Raw genomic sequence first — 22,905 nt, forward strand, 5'->3', positions numbered from 1 at the left:
CATTTTATGGAGACACGACACTCGAAATGTTAAAAGGTAAATCGAGGACTTTCCGTTCGACAGTCAATATTTTGCTCGTTAACGTAGGGGTTAACGAAATACTTCTGCCGTGCTGGTGAATAGATAAAGGGGCCAGGAATAGCCGTTGGTGAGTCGCGAAAATAACGTTATCGGTCCAATCCGTTCCTGCTTTGGAACAACGGCGTCTCCAAATTCGGCCAAACTATAAATAGAAACCCGAATATATTGGAGCCACGCTCTCTCGAGGTTCGATAGTCGAAAGAAAGACGGTAGGAATGGAGGAGAATCGACGAGAGAGTGAGAGAGAAAGAGAGAGCGAGGGTGAGAGAAAGGGATAGGAAGGGTTTTTGGGGGAGTGCTCGAAAGGAAGTCCGCGAGCAACGACGCTGGCTCGCACGTCCGGGAGGTATACTCGGCCGAGCGTTTCGCGAGCGCATTCCCCCCGCTTGTGCGTGCACATGTACAGGAGGTGTTTCGGTGTGTAGGCTTGTTTGTGTCGAGTCGTCCCTGTCGGAAGTGCGCGGCCTCGCGCGGCGTAACGTTATTTTCTGATTTCCCATTCATGGTCTACCGTTTAGTTTCGATTTGCCGGTTCGTTACGACGCCCGGAGATTTACACGGCCAGATAGGATTGTTCCAGGCTAGCATCCCCTTCCACCCCCAATCTCCCCCGCCTCTTTTCTTAGCCGCTAATACCGTCTTCCTTCGGGTCGGCCCGTCGTCCCGCACCTCCCCCGTATCCGCGCGCCACACCGTTCTCCGTTCTCCATCGTCGCGTCTCGTCGTCCGCGCGCAGCATACCTACTCTGACTGCCTACCTGGCTCCCGTACACTTTTGTCTTTTATGTAACTGTCTTTCGTCACCGTGCGCGCGATCTACCTGGATATCTCGCTCGGTAATCACTTTTTTTCCCGCCGCTCGCTCGGACGATCTTTCCTGCCGGATGATTTGCATTTCAAATCCGCTGGACGAGCCGGGAGCCACCGATCCGATCGCGGACCGATTGCGCTCCGTGCCGCGCCGCTCTGCACCGCGCGCAACGCGATTCCTTTTTTCCGTATTGAACGCGCGCGCGCGCGCCCTCCGGAAGACCTCGGGTCCGGAACCACCGAGGAGGAAAATCGAGGAAAAAGGCAGGCGGAAATTTCGCGGGAATAGGGAAATCTGTATTTGTACGCGCGTGCTCGCGACGCAAAATTGAAATTTTTATCGACGGCCTCGTACCGGAAAAGCGGCCGAATGCCGGAAAAACCGTCGGAGAAGGTGAAAAGCGAAAGGAACGTGGCGAACGAGAAAATGGGGGAGGACGCGCAGTCGGGGGGGTTTGCCGAGGCGGAGAGAGGGAGAAGGACCGGAGGAGGAGGAAAGAGAGAGAGAAGAGAGAGGAGCCGGCGAAGAAAACAGGAGAAAAACGTGGAGAGCGTGGCGCACCGTGCCCAGCGAGTAATAAGTTAGTAATAATATTTTCACAATATCTCTCCTGGATTGGATGTTATTTCATTATATTTTATTGCCTCTTACTATTACTCTTGCCGGCGCGCAACCCCCTTACCGCCGGGTTCCCGCAGCAACCCTCCTCGACCAACACTACCGCAACTACCGTTACTACCACCGTCGCGCGGTTGCGTCCCAGTCGCTCTGTTTTATTATCTCGAGCCTCTCCGCACCGGGGGAATTCACTCGCGGAACTCATTATTGAGGGGTTTATTCTGCTGTAACCATTGCTCCCCGTACCCCTTCTTCCTCTCTTCTTTCTTTCCTCCGCCTCCCTCCCACTCCCCCTCTGCCTCTGCCTTCTCCTCTTTCGGTTTGTCTTTCGAACCCGAAACCCTTTCCTTCTCGTGCCACCCTCTCTACTACCTCCATCTTCGTCTATGCTAGATCTAGACCATTGCTTCACCGGTGGCCGCTGAAAACATCCCGGGGACTTTAAAACTCCGGTTTCTAGTTATACCTAACCACTTTGTTCTAACATTTCATCCTCAAACCCCAACCGGCCGAAAAACCATTCTACTCGCGAGCTCTGTACTAATTTTCGTGATTGTGAAAAATTCGAAATTTCACGGAATTTTTCAGATTCTACTTGACCTCCAAGGAACGAAGGACGCGAACAAATATTCTGAGAGGTCCTCAGGAATGAAACACCGCACAGTGGTCCCATGTGGCCAAAAAGCGGGAAAAAATCTATAAAAACCAAACTATCCAACAAATAAACAGTTTGAAAACTTGTGGAAAGCATGCCACAGGTACAACGGTTATCTGGCAAAAAATTAAATATGTATTTATTTTTTTATTCAAATTTTTTTACTTGGACCTGTAATGTAAAAATTCAAAATATGCGTTTTGTAGATCTATGCTAGTTAAATGTGTGCTGAATATTTCATCGAAATGGGTTGACAGTGAAAAAGAACGACACGCATCGAAATATGTACGAATCTGTGGATTTTGAGCAGGAACTGACCAGGAGCTGTGCTTACCAAGATTTTCTACGTTAAATAAATCATCTATTATAAACATAATCAAATTATAATATTGTTCAAGTGTTTTAATGTTTTAGATTCTTGTGGCTGCGTTTTTATGTAGACGCATTTATAAGCCAAAATCGCAGGTTTCCTGTTTCCAAACTTTCATGTAATTCCTAGAAATAAGTGATATTTGTAAAAAATTTGTATTGGTTTAAATACTCCAACTATCTAGTAAACGAAATTACAATGAGAAGAGTCTATGTACCCGACATTCGAACCACTGTGCGCCGACCGACCGTTAAATCGTGTTTTTGTTCGATGCCCCACAAGGCTTCTCGCTCGCGACTCATTTCCAAGTTGATACGTCGGAGGAAATTCAAGGATGAAAACGCGGCCATGAATATGGGCCCGCGTTTTCTTTGCCCGTAGCCGGGTCGTTCGCGAGGAACGACCGCCGTAAAAGCCCTTATTGAATTCGTATCCGATGCAGCTCTTCTTCGCAGCGACCCTTTCCTTTTTATTTCGCGCGAGTCTTTATTAATTTCACCGGGGCGGCTGCCCGTCGACTTTGAAAAATCTGAACGTTCTCCTATATATTCTGTAACAATTTCTTTCTTCTCGGAGAAACTGTCATCAAAGTAGATGGCAATATTGGACGTATATGGCTGACGCAATTTCTATTAGGTGTGCAAATAAGTTTTTTCCCAAATTCAAGATTTTATTACATAAAATGTAATACATATAATGTATTACATAAAATGTAATAAAATCTTGTTTGGTGTGTGACTCCCAATCTTTCTGCCAATTCTTCTTGCATCTGGGTCGGATTTTCGTCGAGCAATTCCTCTGACTCATCGTCATCGAACTTTCTCGATGCACCTGAACGATCGTCCTCTTACAAATTAAAATTTCCAGCTTTGAATCTTTGGTACCAATTTTCGCATGTTCTGTAAGATACAGCGTTCTCACCCAGTGCCGCACAAACCATTACAGTAGCTTCAACAGCTGATTTTGCTAAGCTGGAATGCAAGGACTAAGCAGTGACGCAAATGATGCTTCTCGCATGCCATATTGCTTGAAATTGAAGCATAGGACTGGAAACTTTTAGAGCGCTCATCGCGATTCTTCTCAGAACTAGAAGAACGCTCTTTCAGATGGCACCAAAATCGAGAAGTAATTCAAATTCAATCAGAAGTTATGATCGTTGAGAAAAAGGGGAACGAACTTATTTGCACACCTAATACATACTATAAATCGGACATGTCAAACACGGGGCCCGTCGACAAGTATTCTGCGGCCCGACCAAAAACTTTGAAACTAAAATATATGGACGTTGGGATTCCAGATTTCTACAATTATTTATCTGTCGATCGATTTCCCAATATGTGCAATTACGCGTATTTCAGTTTATGCATTAATTGAGATTTATAGTTCTTCATCAGAAAAAAAGTTACGAAAATAAATTCGTAAGGCTTAACAACACAATGTAATTGAACCGATATCCTATGGCAAAGCATTGGTGACCAAACCTTTGGACTGCAATATCTCGGAAATAGATATATATCTCGGAGCGAAATAAAAATTTCTTTCTTCTTTCAATTATCTAATGAAGCTGAAACCAAAACATTAATGTTTTTAAATCTTTTTAGTATGTTCACTGCTTTAAATTGTGCCTGCCCATTTCTGTGATAAATGCATAAAATCCGTAGTCTACTAATCACAAACGTTTCGTTTTCCAGCGGACCAGCTCGAGGTGGCGCGGCACGTGAGCTTGGAGGAGAGCAATGTCCCTCGCATGGAGAAAACGCAAGCTCCGCTATCAACGGTATCGACGACGCTCGAGGACGCGTAACGTATAGGTAAGCATGCCGACGATGGCGTTCGTACGCTGCAATTTCGATTTCCAAATTTCGACGCGACCTCCGAGACAACCAAGATCCTTGGTTCTCCGGAGAGAGCCTGCCGGTTTCCGCGGGACTCGGGTCGAAGCTCTCTTGGGCACGTGAAAACGATCGGCGCCCCGTTGTAAAACCGACCGAACGAAAACGTTACTAAGACGTTACGAAGACGCTCGTCCGCGGCGCACACGCGATACCCATTGACCGTAGAGGCGGTGGTCATTATTCGCGAACATGACGACAGAAATAGCGAGTGTTGTCACCGATAAATTGCAGCGAGCGATCGTAAAATTATTACATCAGAGGCTTGTAACGGCTGTGGCGCGCGAACGTGTGCGCGCCTCGCCGAGCCGGGCGCACGCACTCGCATTATGCGCATTATCGCGGCGGCTCCGCACACTGACGCAATTCCGAATTGTCGCAACAACGCAACGCCGCGATCCACCGTTTCTCCGACACGCTTCCACGTCTCTTCGTTCCCCAAGCTCCTTCGAGGCGATCAGACTCCCGGGTCGCCGGAGAACTCGAGGATATCGTCCGTCGCGGATTATAACGGCTGATCCCCCCCGTCGCGGAAGCAAAGCCGGTTCGTGTCGCTCCAAACTCGCCGTGACTAATACGACAGTTTATTCGGCCGCGGCCGTTTAACCCCTTCAATGCCAACAGCGACTACAGTCACTTGTTCGAAGTTTCCATCGACCCCTACTTTAGGCGAACGCCATGTTACTTCCATGATCAATCTCATCGATTCTCGTTCCTGTTTCGTTCCTTGACATTTCTTGGAAGAAGTGAATTTGTTCAAGTGAGCAAAAACGGTGCTGTTGACCGAAATTAAATTGCTCGCAAGAAATTAAATCTAAAAGTATTCAACATCGCATGTCGATAAAACAAATGTGCCGTTTGTTTCGTGATTCTTTTATTGCATCGTAATAACCTCGTTCAGGGGCCATTCCTTTTGAACTGTACATCATTGGAAAGCTCTGACTTTTGCTTAAAGAATACATATAAATGACTTTGTTCGAGAAAATGTGGAGGTCGTGAACCTAGTTGCCAAGCTAATGCATTGGGTAATTATTACCATATATTGTTTTATAGTATAAATAGTTACGTTGAAACAGCGAGTACAGCTTCCCGTGCAGCGGAAACACTCTGGCGAAAGACAAGCCGTATCGAAAGTGTTAAACGGTTACGAGCCGGTTCGTCGTGGCGGGTGATTTTGTCGCTTGTTAATTCGCACGCGTTCAATTCGCCACGCCGGTTTCGAGAACGAACGTCTGCCGCCCACACCGAGCTCGCAGCTCTCTTTCGATTATCGACGTCGCCGTCGTCGTCGTCGTCGTCGTCTTCTTTCTCCATAATATTTGCCGGCTGTCGGCCTTTCGTTCCGTGCCTCGCACGCGCTCGCTCCTTTTTAATTCGATTCGACCCAGTTCAGCCTAATTGAATCTAGTTTAACGTCGTCCGATCTAATTTAATCTAATTTTCGACGTTCCGTTTCTCCGCGCGGCGCAGCTAGGAGAACGCAGGGGCTAGGAGAGAGAGAGAGAGGAGAGAGAGAGCACGGGAAATATTCGCGGCCAATATTTGTCGTCTTGGGAAGAAAAATTTGCTCGACGCACGACGAAATTGCGGCCACGAGAGAACACCGGGCCCCCAAACTTTTTCGAACATTTTCACCACGGGTTGGACAAACGTTACACCGACGGCGCGGCGGCAGCGGCGGCTGCCTTCTGTAAATCCATCGGCGCCGAAAATTAAATTTCTCCGGCGAAACAAAAGTCTCTGTTCCTCCGCAAAAGAGGGACGCGTTGCAGTAATAAGGGCTGTTAATTAAATTTTTGCACGAATTGGTTACGAGAACCGGTTTTCCACCCGTTACGGGTAGGTAATAGTAATAGAAATTTGCGCGGAGCGGTTCCGGCAAGTTCATCGAGTATAACGCAATTTTACGAAACACGCGTCGCGGTCTTTCGAATACGCTTACCGAGCCAAGCCCTGTACAATCGCGTCTCCCCTTCCTCGTTTCGCGTTGTATAAGATATATTCGTTCCGATCGTTCCGACAGACCTGTACGCGCACTCTTTTCTCTCGGCTTGCTACCCCTTCCACGCTCCCCTTTCTCTCTCTCCCTCTCTCCCTCTCTCTCTCTCTCTCTCTCTCTCTCTCTCTCTCTCTCTCTCTCTCTCTCTCTCTCTCTCTCTCTCTTTGTCGCTTTCGTGTCACGGACCCCCGTGCGTCTAATTGTTATATTTATAAAAGGGGAGGACCGGTGTATGCGGTGATACGTCGAAGGGATACCGACGAGACGCGCTTTTTTTTGGCCGAGAGACGAACACGACCCCTCGACGCTTTTGCGAATCGATATCAACTCGAAACGAACGTTACTCGATTTTGCAATGCGCGATGCGCTGTACGCGCTGCCCAAAGGCAATCGGTGAAATTCGCTGGCGAGCGCGTTCGGCTCGATTCCACGTTCTCGTTCACGGAGTCGTCTTCAAGTAGATTTTCGCCCGATCCCTTTTCGCATACTGCTGAGAAAAAACATAGTCGTTTAACCCTTCCACGGTCTTAGATCCTTTTTAACCCATTCATATTTTCATTTTATTCATTAAATTAGAGTGCGTATCGCGTGGCTCGTTTAACACGTGATCGCAACTATCCAAATAAGGAGAAACGACAGAAGGGGAGCGTTGTTGGGTGGACGCACTTCTGTTAAAATAGATGTGATCAATGCGGACGCATGCTGGTCGGACAAGGAGTTTTATATAAAATAGAAAAACGGATTCGTGAAAGGTGGATCGCGAAGGCGCGGCCCGTCGTATCAGAGGAAAACGGGAGAAGCCTGGAACCTGGTAGGGAGAAGAGGACCCGGGGTGCAGGGGAGATGGTCGAGCAAGCTGGCTGGAATATTGGACAACTAATTACCTAATCACTCATTATCTAGCGGAGGCCCGAGGACCGGTAGATCGGTGCTACATACGTAGCTAGAGGTTGCTAGGTCGTAGAATAGGTTGCCCAGAGGGCCATTGTGATATGCGAAGCAGAATCATGCAGGATCGTATATTATCGATGGGGGGGGGGAGGGGGTTGGAAGCCAGCGGACCCTCGCCTCGACCCTTAACACCCCTTCCCACAGGTGGATACCGTTAACCAGATCCGTCCATGTCCACCGGCCGACGTCGGAGATCGCGCGTCGCTGCGCCAACCAATTCGATTTCGGCTCGACTCACCTCGGCCCGGATCGAATCGAATCGAATCGAATCGAATCGAATCGAATCAGGTCGAATCGGATCGAATCCGATCGCATCGCGTCTTTATTCCCGTCTCCTTCCGGCGCCCCTCTCTCTCTCCTTGGACACATCAACGGCGCTGCTGCTGCTCTCCGGCTTGTTCTATCACGGAACGCAAACATTGCCCACCAGAATAGATGACGATTGTTCGGGTTGGCGTCGAACGCGAATAAAACGCTTCCCCCGGCTTTCCCGGAGCAGCTCGTTAAATGACACAACGGCCGGAGATTTATCAATGCGCCGCGCGATTACGTCTATATCGGAAACGCTTTCGCTCGGATCTATTTTCGCGCTAGTCAAATCGAGTATGTAAACGGTCGTTCTGAAATACAGCCGCGCGGTTTCAGAAATAGATAAACGCTCCGTTCGAATCGCGGTTCTCCCTATTTTAATCTCATCGGCGAAACACGAAAGCGCGCTGCGACGACGACGACGACGCTCCGGCAGATCGTCTCTCTCTTTCTCTCGTCTTCCATTTTTCAGTAACCGCCGGAATATGCTCGCTTCCGAATCCAACCCGGAATCGTTTCTCCGCCGAGAAAACGTGTCCCTCGGAAGTCCTCGAAGGGACAAATCGGAGTCTGTAGTTGGCCTGATCGTGACACGATTTCGAAGCAGTAAACTCGGGTCTCGGCGAGCCAAGTCGAAGAGCGGCTGTCTCGTGTCCACGTGCGACCGTCGAGTCGTCGTCTGGTCTGGTAGCTCGAGTCGCTGCCGGTTCGATGATCACGCTCCTCCGAGGTCATAAACATCCCCCGGACCTCAATCCTCTCGAGTGCCGATCGAGTCTCCTTCTTCTCTCGAGGTTTTCGGCGCGGGATACAACGTCGAGAGTCGACACGGTGAATATCGATCGAGAGTGATCGGCGGGTAATTGTGTCCAGAAGCGAGGGGCGGTGGTCGGACGGAGAGCAAACAGGGTGCGCGGGGAAGGGCTCGCTGTTTAAGGTCCCCGACTGGAACAAAGGGCCTATTTAGGCGGTCGCCTCTCGACCGTCGCGCGTCGAGGAGATCGGGATCCTTCTCGCGTCTCGTATCGAGCCTCCGTGTGCCGCACTCGTCGACAAATCCATATTCCGCGCGTACGAATTTGTATATCGAGAAAGAAACGCTCTTGTCGAATAGGAGATGGCACAGCGAAAGGGAAAAAGAAGAAGCGCGAATAGAATAGACGGCCGACCGATCGGAAATAAGTGGTACGATCGGGCTTTCGAGCTTTCTAGTCGCGCGTTTCACCCCGACACGGGGATGACAGCCACTGAATAATAAAAGAAGCCACGTCGAGGTTAGATATTCTTACGATCACCGGGAACCCTTCCCTTCCACCGATACGCAGCTAAATCCTCAATTATTCAACGTTCGCCTCGAACATTTTCCCTGTTTCCGATTGCATGCAACTATATGTATACGTATACCAAACTGTGCGTTTTCGATCAGACCCCCCGTCTCGACCCGTTCCCTCTTCCTCTCCGCTGCCGTGTGTCGGCCATGTGTCCACGTGCGACGAGAAGACCGAACGTCGTATTCACCGCTCAGGGAAAAACTTTTAATTCGCGCTGCCGTTTTTTGCCCTCGACATGGACTTGCCGTCTATAACCGTCGCAGCCTACCCCGGCCCCTTTCCCCCGTGATTTCCGAACTAGCGTTTCCAATTTCTATTGGTCTCCAAGCGCGCTTCGTTTATTTATTCATATACTTACCGTCGACGGAATCCATAACCGCCCCGTGCACCCTGCTCCGTCGATCGTCACGATTAACCCTTTGCACCGCGATCTAATGGCGGGCGATAATGTCCACGCGTGAAGCTCAATGTTCGAAACGCGTTGTTTCACGGGAAGACAACCGGATCGCTTCCGGTTCGCGGAGGAAACGTTCCCTATGCTCTCTGTCGGGTCGGTCGGTCGGTCCAGCGGGTTAACGAGATCGGCAGACATTTTATAAGGACAGAGCACCGGTGCGGAGCGGGGGCCCCCTTCAATTATTCAGGCGCAATTAACACGTCAATAGGTCCGTTGCACCTGGCTGCCAGGGCTGGGCCGTCTTCCGCCAAATATGTACGTACGTTCGTGAAATGGCACCGGCAACCGACTTCTGTTCTTTTCTCTTATCTCGCTCCATCCCCTCGGCCGGCCCCTCTCTCTCTTTCTCTTTTTCTTCTCGTTTCTCCTTCCTCTCCCTTCGTCTTCTCCCCCTCGTCCCTCCGGCTTCTCGAGCCGCGCTGCGAACCTTTCCCCGTGGACGCACCGTCGCGTGGATGACCCTTCTACGGCGACGCTCTTCCTCCGCCAGCCAGCCATCGGTCGACGTTTAATCGAGCGGAAGCGATTCAAACCGGTTGTTTTTCGAAAACATCGCGATTGATTCGCTCACCCATCGCGCGACCAACGCCAGTAAGAGATGAACGAATAACAGCTTGATCTGCCAACGCGATTACTACCCAGGGTGTTAAAAAAGGGTGAAAGACTTCAGGGACTCGATCGTTCAATCGTTCTGGCGGAAGGTCGTCCCGATTGTGGGTTTTTTTCCGCGACACGTTTAATGTAGGTAATTCAGAAGTCCGTTCAAGGTTGTGCAAGATCGAACCTTCAGCTGACGTACTTCTGATTCGATATACGCTGAAGAATGGAAAATATTAACAGCGACGCGTCTGGGACAGTGTCTGTCGTGTTGCCGTACAGTTTCCGTATCCGAGATGTCTCTTCTCCTCACGGAAAGTCGACGAAGTGTTCGTTCTCCGATCGAGAACAGATTGCCGGGGTGTACTCGGCGTTTAGCCGATTGAATCGCGGTCTCTCGCTTGTTCAAGGACAGAGGGGCGGATTCTCAAGATCCCTCACGAAGGGGTTAATAAAACGAACCGACTAGAACTCCGAGCAGGCAGAGAGAGAGAGAGAGAGAGAGAGAGGCGGGCCGCGGAGATAGCGTCGCGTTTCGAGAAAAGAATTCTTCGGAGCAGAACACGGCACATAGCCGCACAGCAGAGCGGCGCGGTTTCGATGGCTTTTGTGCGGGCGAAGGAACGCGCTCGGGAGAAAAAGGGATCGCGCGAAACTACGCTCGCGTCGATAGCCTTACCGTGGTGCACCCCTCTCGGTATATTCGCGTACGTAACAAACGTAGACGCGCGTAGGTATAGTGTTCGCGCAGGTATATACCTATATAGAGAACGCGCCACTGAAGGGAACGAGATGCGAAGGGGGGGGGGGAGAGACGGGGGATGAAATGCGGGGTCGCAAGTCGGTATTGTCGTCGGTTACAAATCAAATACCCGATATCATTGTTTGGTACAAGCCAGGCACACGGCTACCCACCCACTCACTCCCCTTTTATGCCACCCCTTTCTGCAACGTTAACCTCGCGCGCAACCTGCACACCCTGCGCTCCCTGCACTCCCTGCACTCCCTGCCACGACCACGACTAATAACCGCCGTCGGAACGCTCTCTACGAGTAGGCCCAAGTATTTCGGCTCCCTTCGCCCTTCCGTCCTCCACCCTTCGCCTTCAGCCCGTTAATATTCTCAACTAATTCGGCTCTAGACGGAATCCCTGCGCGGATGCGGACAGGTTTTTCGTCGCAATCCGTTATCGCAGTGCTTCTTAATCTGTGGTCCGAAAAGCAATTCTGACATTATGACATTAACACATACTTTTGTTAAAAAAAGAAAAAAGAGAAAAAGGTAATTCAAATCCATATGTCAAATCAAAATGTTTCATGTTTTCACATTTTCATGTTTCAAATTAAGTCTCGAGGACTACGTGAAATGCCAATCCCTGCATTTCACAGAAGGCAAACACAAATTTCTTGTTTTCTTGAAAAATTTTGTAAAGCTGGAAATAACATATCGACCTCCTTGAATTGTTTTACATTGCAGCTACTCATTCTTCCCATACATGCATAAGCTCCGCAGTCTATATGTATATGTATATTCTTTGTACACCTCCGTGTGTTGCAAGGGCTAAATATTCATAGCAAACAACTGAAGTTTTATTCCGACTCGGGAGGAACGAGTGACATCAATGTTTAATGGATTCCGTTCGACATCTTCATCACGTGTGTGACTCGATATAACAATGCAAGGGGTTAACGATTGTCCGCCGTAAGGGACACCATATGTATGAACGGGGTCCTCGAACTCGCAAGTTCAAGAACCGCTGGCTACAACAACTCTGGCAGCGCGGCGAGCCTCGCAGTGACGTTCACATCGGTCGGTCGGTCGGCTCGCAGGAATTGCTTAAAGTTAAAGAAAATTTCGCGCGGGTCCGACACGGTGCGTATCTCGGTTGTATAAATCGAGGTCGTCGGATTGGCGAGGGAACAAGCTCGCGCGCGCGCGCGTGCAACGGTTCAATGGTTGGCCGGGAAAGGATTAGCGACGTCGCGATCGCTCATACCTTTAATCATAGAATCGAGCCGGGGTAATTAATCAGGGGGTTAATTACAGCTTAGTCGACGAGTCTATTCCTACGTCGGGAGAAGACTCGAAATATTCTGGCGTGCGCGGGGGTAGCATTCCTAGCCGTGGAGCGAAAGCAAGAGCCATAGGAAAGAGGCTCGGCGAGTAGAGGAGAGAGTAGTGGAGCGGAGCGGAGCGTGAGGAGAAGAGAGGAGAGGAGAGGAGAGAGAGAGTCGGAGAGGCAGAGAGCGTAAGGGGTACGAGCGAGGAAGGGGCGGTGCAGGCCGAGGGTGAGGGTGAGAAAGCGAGAACGAACGACGGCAGGAGCGAAAGGGTAGGTGGACGAGGAGAGAAGGAGAGGAGGAGAAGGGGACGAGAGCCGAGGCTAGGCACCGCAGGGGTAGGCGATTAATGATTCAGGGGCAGAATTTCGCGATGCTGAAATATTAAGCATATAACTCTCTTCCTCTTACCTGCTTTTCTTCTCGTTCTATTCCTTTCCCCTCGTACACGGCCTCCCCCGTCCCTCTCTTCTCCTACTCGTGCTCCTCTTATCTTTCTCTTCGTCAGCTCCTGGTGTCCCCTATCCCGCGTTCTCTATCCTCCTCGCTCGATTCCTCCCCGCAGCCGCTGCGTATCCTCTCGCAGCGTTCCGCTTCTCTTTCTTCCTCTCCTCGTCTACCGCTCGATGTATACGCATGGTCCTTTCACGCTGCACGCTTGTACACACGTACATACGCCATACGCGCGTATGTAGCGTGCGCGAATGCTTGCTCGCTCGCTTGCTCACGCTCAGGCTCGCGCGCTTAGCCACACGGCAGCAGCATCATCAATATTTCCCTTTGCTCATTGTTCTTGTACAATACGTACAAGGCCGCTGCCGTCTCTGTAATTCCAGGGGGGAGGGCCGGGTACAGGAGGGGGCGATGGTAGCAACGGTAGGCAGAGCCAGACCGGGTAACGATTACCGTGGAAATGGCTAATTTCGTGCTATTCCGCGAGCGCGACACACACCGTGTACCCCATCCCCTTCAAGACGCTCGCGATCCTCCCGTCCGTTCTTCGATCCTTGATCGCACTCGCCCACCAACCCGAAACGAAGCAAATTTGGCCACGCTGCTGCCGGAAGCAGCAACGAAAGGGTGGATGCAGATATCAGATATATGCTTTTGAAAATTACTAAGTATCTTGCCCTTCGATTTTTCCAAGGACGCCGCGGAAGGAAACGGATTTGCGTACACGCCGACGGAAGGAATCGCGAAAGCGCGGAAATCCCAACCGCACCGATGCTTTGCGATTTTATTTGGTGGCAGGGTGCACCCTGGGCAACCCATTTCCGTCCGTTCCTCTCGTCTCTCGTATTTTTTCATAACTGGCCCGGGAGCACGGCCGTGTCGACGTCGCGAAAGTACTGACGGCGACCAGAAGCCGTTCGTCCGAGCTTTCTCGTCGCGTTCGTCGAATCGCGACGACCTCCGGCGATATTTTCGATTCGCAAACATCTTCCGATGACCGATTCCGCTGGACGCGTCACCATCGCGCGGAAACCGCGCCGCACCGCGACCAGTTTCCTTGGTCTGCGACGCGCGACGCGGCCTCCACTGCCGAGTCGAAATTTTTCCATTTCGCCGGGACGCTCGGCGTTAGTATACTGTTTGCAGTTAAACAATATTACGTAGTAAAATTTATGGCCATGGCCCCTTCCAGCGAAGCCGGCCTCGCGCCGTGCACCCTTACAATGCGTCCGCTCCCGCGCGCCGCTGAAACTTTCAGCGATATGAGAAATACGAGCGTTATGGCCGGTGCCACCCCTGCGTAACCGGGCGGCGATGATCCACGGCTTAACGGATACTGCCGCGAATCCGAATCGCGTTCTTTCCCTCCCGAAAACACTGTAATCGCTTCCTTCTACGAGCTCTGCGGCTGAAATTGCCTAACAACGAGACTCTTCGCTTTCGAAAAATCATAATTTTCAACGAACAACGCTTCCTTCGCATTTCCGTGCGCGTTCTTTCGCGACCTACCGGAAGTCAAAGCGGAAGTTACGCGAGAACGCTACGAGAACTTTGTACAAGATATGTTATAATACGTGGTCAGTTAGGAAACGCAACTTCGTCGGTGCAACGCGTCCCAATTTACCGAGCAGCGCGCAAGAATTAAACGACCTTGCGATTCACGGAATCGATCGGCAATTGTCGTCGAGGCTAATCGTTGCCCCAGCCTTCTGTTTCGACGGGAAGACGGTCAGAGAATCTTCCTCGTGCTGTTCCTCGAAGAAGGGGTGGGAGGTTTGACGCGGGAGGTCGTCGCGAGGACGTTTTCGGGATACCGCGAACGATGCCGATGCCACGCGGAATAACGCGTGGAATTCGCGCTTTTATCGCGACGCAATCTCGCGTCGCGTTTACGCGGCGTGCCCCGTAAAAACCGAGCAATATTCCTCCGTCGGAAATCCCGCGAGCGTCGTTATTCGAATGCAAGTTCAACGACTCGTTCGTCGTTTGCCATTGCCGCGCTTGATTCGCGCTTTTACGGTTCTAATATCGCGTCTGTCCTCGCGCGCGCGCTCGCCCCCGATACTCGGCCACTTTCGCGCGAACGGACGCGAGGTCGGCTCGGGATCGGCTTCGCGAACGAGCGGAATATCGTGGACGCTGTGTCGTGTTGAGGAGAGGATGTCGCCGACGAGTGACCGATCGGCAAGGAGAACGAGTCGACCGCGAAGAAGACGTCGATCGGTCTCGCGGAGGCGACCGGGAAACTACGCGCAGAGGAAGAGAGGGCAGGCTAGGCGAGCTAGTCCCAAAATTCGCGTTAATAGCCATTTAGGAGTGTCTGCCGGAGTCGGAGGGACAGACGCGAACCGTCTCTTTGTACCCTTAATTCGATTAGGACGGCCATCTCTCCTTTCTACCGGCGAGCCGTAACTCCGTTATCGGGAAGCACGGCTCCCTAAATACGATCGTTAATATTCTTGCTTGTCTCGAGGAAACGGCAGCCTGCGAAGCGTCGTTGTCGTTAAATAATCGTTTCCCCTCTGTTCGCAATCCAATTAGTCGGTGCGCGCCGTTAAGCGCGCGGGGAACGCGGAGTCGGTCGTCACGTCCTCGGTGTGTGCCTATTCTTTAATTCGCCGCGAACAGCCGCCAAGAGCCCGAAAATTTCGGTTCGATCTCTGCACCGCTCTGCACGTCGTCGAGAAGAAACCTCCCCCCCCCCCGACACCCGAGCGAACGAGCCAGCACCGCTATCACCTCGTTGAACTCACTTGTTCGGAGGACTCCGACCCGAGAACGAAATCGTTCGCGACGCGGTGATCTCGAGGACTTCGAGGCGGAACAAAGCCGATCGACACGAATGGTCGCGTCGCAGTGATTCCGATTCGGCACAGGGCACGTTTATTCTGGGAGCTGCGATAGAAACTACGAGGACGACGGCTAAACCTGGTCATCGGTTGGTCATCTGGCAAGCGTTCCCCCCGTTCGCCGTTTCGACGCAAACACTTCCGGTATGAAGAGAATGATCGAGAAACCGAGGGGATAAAGTTTCTTCGTCGATTGATGAATAAATCGGTAGTCTCGAAACTATTCAGGCAACGAGCGAAATCTGAAGAATCTGAGTCCGTCGCCGAGGGTTCAACGGGGATGGTTTCCCTATACGATCGACGAGAATAGCTGGAGTAGCTCGTTACGTGACGCATAAATCTCCCGCCGCGATCGTTCAACCTCCAGGCTTAAAATGAATTATTTTCTTCGTTGCCGAAACGCGGCGAAGGGGATCCCCTTGAAAGTCAGGCTTAAGAACACTTTACGGGGGTTCAGCGGCTGACAGTCACCGTATGTTATTCGAAACGACCTGTTCCCCGTTACGCCCGACAAAACGATCGACGAATTAATTATGACATTTTTCGGGGATAGATCACGAGAGCATCGAGCGCGCGCCTAGGCTCCTCTTCTCTAGCAAATCCCGCGGAACATCTTTCTCCGCAGTCCGGACGTATGTTTACGCGATCGGATCGTTCTCGCGTTTGCGGATGGACATCAAACGCGACCCGCGCGACTCGTCGAATCTCGGGGTATACTTTGATCACTCGCTTTGCGTTCGAATCGTCCGTAAATACCCGAAGCGGCCTGTTATGCGAATAGAATTTTCGAACGTTCAGTCCGAGGGGATTCGGACGTTGGCCGTCGAACGGGGGATGTCCGAAGAACGGTTGAAACGAGTTCTGGACAATGTCCGTTTGCCGAGTCGAGGAAACGTCGATCGACATTGACGTTCGTCGAAGATTGATCAGGCGGGGGGGGGGGGGCAGTGAAATCGGGAATGGGGATCGGGATCGCTGGTCGACTTGGAACGTGAACGCGACGTTGACCGCGATCGCGAAGGGAGCGGGAACGCGAGGAAACGCAACGCAACGCGCGCGCGAACCATCCGCGGCGTTCGAAAGAGGAACGCGCGGAGGACTGGAAGCAAACCGAAGGGGCAGAGGAGAGAAGAAGACGGGCAGGACGGGAGAGCGAGGGCGAGTACGAGCACGAGTACGACTACGAGTACGAGTAGGAGTGCGAGGACGAGAACGAGGACGAGGGCGCGAGCGAGAACGAGAAGGAGAGCGGGCGCGAACAACGGCGGCCACCACCACCGGAATCGACGCGGCTCGACGCGGCTCGACGCGGCGTGACCTCCTCTCGTCGTCGTCATCGGTGGATCGGAGTTTTGGGAGGCCGATCGGTGGGCCTCCTCTCCGATCTGCCGCGGGAGAATTCTCTTCTTCGCGGTGAAGGAAGCGAGAGGCCGATCGCGAGAGGGAGAAAGAAGGAGAGGCGGTCTCGGGGGGCGGCGCCTGTCGGCGCGTCCGATCGGAAGGTGAGCCTCCCGATTGGCCGATGCGACGGTGGAGCGAGGGGAACGCGAGGACGCGCGAGCTACGTACGCTTCCTCCACCCGCGGCCGTTCGTTCTCTTTGCGATCCCACCTCTCGCTCGCGCTCCCGCTCTCGCACTCGCTCTAACTAGAGGCCACCTCGTCCCTCCGGCCGTCTCTCCACCGCTCGATGTGCGTCTCTTTCGCACCGGCGCCGGCCCGCTGGCCTCCCTCTCGTTCACGCTCCCGGCCCGCCTTGGCCGATCTCTTTCTCCCGGTGGCACGGTCGTCTCTCTCGCTCTCGCTCTCGCTCACCCTGTCGAACACCCACCCCCGCCCGCTCCCGTTGCGCCGCCGCTCCGCTCGGAGCCCGACGCTCTCTACCACCGCTGCTGCAAACACACGGTATATCGGCGCTCGACCGCCTCACGGCCTCTCTACTGCTGCCGCTCGAGCGAACCGTCGCCGCGCCGCGACGAGCTTCTCAGTTGCGACGCGCTCGTCACGGGGTGCAGATCGTGCGTTGTTGCTCGCCCCATCGGTCTGTCGAACGCGCGCGTCCACACGCGCTCTTTCGAACCTGCTACACCCCTGACAACCGACGACCGCGAATGTATCGAGAGCTGGCGTGCGAGCTCCGGTGCCCTGGTGCTACTAGTGTTACGCGTCGATGGTGATTTTCGAAGCGGTGTCGGTGCCATCGTAGCCTGCTTCTCGGTCTATCCAACGGCCATCGCCGCAACCGCAACAACGCTCCTTTCGACGGCCGACTCGCGCCGCCGCGAGACGTTACGAGGAGCGCGTGGCACCTGTCCGTCACCTGGATCGGGCACCGGGAAACGTGGATCGGGGTTCTGTGAAACCGAGAAACGGGAAGGAGAGGGAGAGAAAGATATCAGTTTGATTCGGCGTTTGGTGGCGCGCGCGGGAACACCCGCCGTCCCCGTCCTTTTTCAAAAGTCGCGCGCGCGCGTGCGACCGCGACCGCACGCTGCGACCACGGTTTATCCTCGGTTCGTGAACACTGTCGTCGAGAACGATGCGTTCGGTGAGCTGCGTTGTTTCGCGAGGACACTGACCGTTCGGAACAGTATCCGGTAGAATCCGTTTTTGGAAGCGACGCGAACAGGACTGTTTTCGGTTAGGGGGTGAGAACGAGGGAAAGGGAACGATAGAGACAGAGACGTTATCGGGAGGCTGGCCGAAAGTATTAAAGGATGTTCGACCGCGACATCCTCGGGAGAAGTATCCCCGAGGTCGCGCACGTCTGACGGATCGTCGCGCGTTGCCACGAGGAGGTGCGTGGAGAAACGCGTGGTTCGCGCGTATTTCGAAGTTCGCGCGTGGCTGTGTACGTATGTGTTCCAGATGCGGCCTGGCTGTTGATACGTTCGCGATCGGTCGCTAAAACCTCGAGACGTCGACGGGCCGACGTACTCCGTTCGAGACAGCTACGGTCGAGACGGAGCCAGAAGCTGTGAACGAGGAGCGAGCCGTTACGGAGGAGCTGGAGGAGGTGGAGGTGGAGCAGCTGGTGCAGGCGGTGCTGGCGGAGCGAGAAGAGGAGTGGGACCGCGAGGAGGAGGAGGAGGAGGAGAACGAGGAACCGGAGGAGAAAGAGGAAGAAGAAGAGGAGGAGGAGGAGGAGCTGGACGAACTGGAGGCGGAGAGGAACGGATCCGGAACCGGAAACGGGAACGAGAACGAGAACGAAAAGGACAAGGAGAACGGGAACGAGAGCGGAAGAGGAAGCTCGAGCGGACAGGAAGCCGACAGAGACGCGAAATCTCCCGAAATCGAAAACATGACGCAACAGAGCGGAGCTGGGTCGCCCCAGCAATTTTGCCTGAGGTGGAACAACTATCAGACGAACCTGACGAACGTGTTCGATCAGCTTCTGCAGAGCGAGAGCTTCGTGGACGTGACCCTGGCCTGCGACGGGCACAGCGTCAAGGCGCACAAGATGGTACTGTCCGCGTGCAGCCCGTACTTCCAGGCGTTGTTCTTCGATAATCCGTGTCAGCACCCGATCGTCATCATGAAGGACATCAAGTGGCCGGAGCTGAAGGCCGCCGTCGAATTTATGTACAAGGGCGAGATCAACGTGTCGCAGGAGCAGATCGGCCCGCTGCTGAGGGTCGCGGAGAGCCTGAAGATCCGGGGCCTGGCGGACGTGAACAGCGAGCAGGAGCTGACATCGCGGCCCAGCATGGAAGAGGCGGCGAACGCGGCCGCTGCCGCGATGCACAGGAGGAAGCGGCGCCGAATATCGGGAGAAAGATCGCCACCGGGTAGCAGCCCCGATCGGGTCGCATCCGGAAGCCTGCCCGACGATCAGGACCCGAACTCGGCCGGAGGCGTGATCGTGCCCGACATTCACGGCATGCTGACCAGCAGCTCGACTCCGAGATCCCTCGGATCCCCCGGCACTCCGAACATCTCCGTCACCCCGCAGATCAACCTCCAGGAACTTCCGGTATCGCTACCGTTACCGCCACCCCCGCCACCACCCCCTCAGGGCCAGCAGGGATCGCACTCCGTGTCCGCTCACCATGTGCCCGGCCACGTGAGTTCCGGCACCCACGCCTCCGTCAACCACCTGACCACTCACGGCCAACAGCTCACCGTCCAGCAACAACAGCAACAGCAACAACAACAACAGCAACAACAACAGCAACAGCATCACCAGCAGGGTGTTCCCGGACAGCCGAACCCCGGAGACGATCTGGAGATCAAGCCCGGCATCGCCGAGATGATTCGCGAGGAGGAAAGGGTGAGTACCGATCTCACGATTTTTCCTTTTCTGTTTCCTAGCGGGTCTTCTTTCTCTTTTCCCCCTTCAGTGGTTGTTTCCCTTTGTAAAAGATGGCCGGGAGCCGACCGGAACCCATCGAGAGCGTGAACGTCGCGACAGAAACCGCGCTCTCGCCGTTCTCGATCAAAGGGGTCGGCACGCGGCTCGATCGAACGTTCGATGGGGACGTCAAAGTTTTTCCGGTCGACGGGAAAGTCGACGCGCGACGCAGGAAACGCACGGAAAACGAGCAAAGAAGCGAGAGACGGTTGGCGCGGAAAGAGGCGACGCGCCGCGCGCGGCTGACGGCTGGCAAAGGCGCGGGAGAGAAGGCGACGCGGTCATAATTGGAGGCTCGGTTTTCGAGGTAAACTCGGCTGTGCCTCGCAAGTGCACGCGAGAAATCGTAGGGCGCCGTGTCGCGGTCCCAATTACCGCGAGAAACGAAACGTTTTTAACCGAAACGACGTCCAACGGAAAGACCGTACGAACGAGAGCCCGTCCCGCCTTTGCCGGAGAGGTCCAATTACCCGGCGATCGGCTTCGACGGTGTGCACTAATTGAGAGTATCAATGAACGTCAATGAGCATAGTCAATATTTGGACGCGGAGCATCCGACCGTTTTGTAACGTTCTTTTTGTTAAAACGAATGACAAATATTGACTACGCGCTCGTTCGCGCATACGTGACACACACCGGGTATCGGCTGTTCTCGTTAATTACATCGGGACGACGGTGTCTCCTGCATTATTTATCGTCCGCCACCGGCGCAAGTTATTAAACGAACAGCTACCGTGTGCGCGCCTCGCCTCGCCTCGCCTCGCCTCGCTTCGTTTCGTTTCGCAATCCGCTCGTGTCTGCCCTTCGACAGGCTCGCTGAATTCCTCCGGTTCGATTCTGGATCGAGAATCCGCGGCGCAGCCATTCCTCTCGAACCGCGAGACTTTGTCGTTGAAACCGGCTCCGTACGATTCCTCGGTGGTCCCTTTGACAACAATGTTTCTCTTCAGCTTGTTCCTCGAACCGGTGGAGGAAAGAAAAACGGAAATCCACCGTTGGAGGAATAGGAATCTGTACGCGTGTCGCGTAATCTAATTTGTCCGCGGCGAAACGGCCGAGATCGATCGTAGATCGGCAAATACACGCGGAGGTATCTTTGTTTCTCGAGCAATCTAGAAAATTGAAGCGAGTCGGTCGTCGGAGGCCGAGCATTATTTTTCTATCGCGGCTATATATCGGACCGATGACGCAATCGGCTATGTATAATGGGTATAACATTCCGCGGAATTCCATTATGTTAACGCAACCACGTTCCAATTCTCCGGGCATGCCTGCTCGTATCGTAATACGCTAGTATATCGCAACTATTCCGCGGTAGTGGCGCGGCGAAGCCTTTCCGATTAAAATGCCTAATTGATGCGGGCGAACGTAATACGATGTATACGCGCCGTAGTCTGATATTTCGGCGGCTAGCGATGGCACCGCGGAAACTCGTCGAAAGTTCGTCGCAGGTTCCGCCGGTGATAAATTCGCGCTGTAAAACCAACAGTGGGGGTCCCTCGCTCCGTAACCTGTAACCTGTAACCTACCTATCCGTCGCAGTTACACCTACGGCTAGGTGTGCGCGGCACTCGCTGTGGGTAGCAAACTCGCCGAGAACGAGACCGGCGAACAGCGTCGCGAAAAATGCTTGTCGGCGAGACGCGCGCGCCACTCGAGCATGGATTATTAAAGATTTAACCGCCGCAAAGGATCGCTTCTACCGCGGCAGGCGGATTTCCTTCGGATTAAGAGCTTTAATGAAACGGGATTTAAATATAAATTGTCTTTTAACTCTTCGATCGTTCGCCGATACCGGCCGATACACCGTCAACGGCGCACGATCGCGCCCGGATCTAGAAGGGCGCGCGCGAACGTCCCGCAAATTGCCCGCAACTTTTTTCCCCCGATCGTCTCATCGCCCAATCCGAAGACTTTCCGGAAGGGGGAGGTGGAGACGAACGAGAGCGACGAGATAGGGTGGCCGGAACGAACGAGCGACGCGTTTCGCAAAAATGTACACAATGTACAACGCGAGAACCAGCAAAGCGCGATCACGCGGTCGGTTGAGCCCGAAAGGACGGGTCGAAAAAAAATTTAATCTTCCCTCGCATTATCCTTTTTGGCAATAACGGCTTTACCTACCGGATCCTCCTACTCTATGCAACCGTTGCTCTCGCTCTCTCTCTCTCTCTCTCTCTCTCTCTCTCTCTCTCTCTCTCTCTCTCTCTCTCTCACTCTGTCGGCGTTTCGGGGGATCTCTCTATCCGTTCCTCTGCGTTCGCGCTGCTCGAGGCCGGTGGTTCGAGAGAGTCGCGCTTGTGTCCCCTGTCGTGTCGAGAGACGCACGGGACGGACACCGGCGAGGGGAAAGAGCAGAGAAACAGCAGCAGCAGAGCAGGAGGGTGAGAGGAGGACGAGCAGGAGAGATCGGAGAAAAAAGTCGCAAAACGGTAAATCGTGATTCGTAGTAACCGAGCGAGCGCCATTCATCCTGATACACAGCGGATGCGACTACGTATTTCCTTCGTTCCGTTTAAATTAGTGTTTTTGCCGTACGGTCTTGATTGTGTTTTCGCGCGTCCCGGCTCCGTTCGCGGCCGCGCGACGTGCATACGGCGAGCTGCGAGCTCGCTCGCTCGCTCGCCCGTACGCACGCGTATCGATTCCGCGTTGATGAACGCGTAACGGACCACCTAAGCGATATATCAGGAGCGTCGTTTCGACGGGCAGGGCTCGTCGCGATACCAGCCGCGGCAAAATTGAAAAGCTTGATGTATTAAAATGCGTGACGGCGAACCCTCCTTCGGAACGTCGGAGTAAAAAAGCCACCGCGACGCCCCGCGCCGTCTATGCGCGCGAGTCGATTACGCCGCCCGTCAAACGGTGATCGAGAGTTTTCGTCTATCGCCGCAGCGATCTTAAGTCTCGTCCGCTCCTCCCCCCCGTCCCACCGAATTTTCCGCGCGCAATTCGGCTGCTGCTATATGCGAGAGAGAGGACCCCTTCCCAAAGCCGTAACGATAGCGCCCGCGTTCCGACGCGACGCTCGCACGTTGCAGCCAGCGACAGTGTCAACTCGCGTCGAACAACGTTTTATTTGCGCGCAGTCTGCGGCCACGATAACGATCGAGAAACGT

At 53.5% G+C, this 22,905-nt stretch overlaps 1 protein-coding gene across 7 annotated transcripts in view; it reads left to right on the forward strand.

The window, feature by feature from the left end:
* Positions 1–22,905, forward strand: part of LOC143212216 (protein bric-a-brac 1) — a 270,719-nt gene that overhangs the window by 51,858 nt on the left and 195,956 nt on the right. For 2 of the 7 annotated variants that reach the window (XM_076430764.1, XM_076430763.1), the window contains exon 1: positions 17,400–19,705. In XM_076430764.1, the coding sequence (XP_076286879.1) occupies positions 18,737–19,705 (969 nt within the window). In that variant the 5' untranslated portion in view covers positions 17,400–18,736. Of the gene's footprint in view, positions 1–4,226; positions 4,347–17,399; positions 19,706–22,905 lie in introns of those variants that run through there. The other 5 variants (XM_076430765.1, XM_076430767.1, XM_076430766.1 and 2 more) reach the window with 3 other exon arrangements.

The sequence above is a fragment of the Lasioglossum baleicum genome, chromosome 9 (genome assembly GCF_051020765.1).
Source record: "Lasioglossum baleicum chromosome 9, iyLasBale1, whole genome shotgun sequence".
Taxonomy (NCBI): domain Eukaryota; kingdom Metazoa; phylum Arthropoda; class Insecta; order Hymenoptera; family Halictidae; genus Lasioglossum; species Lasioglossum baleicum.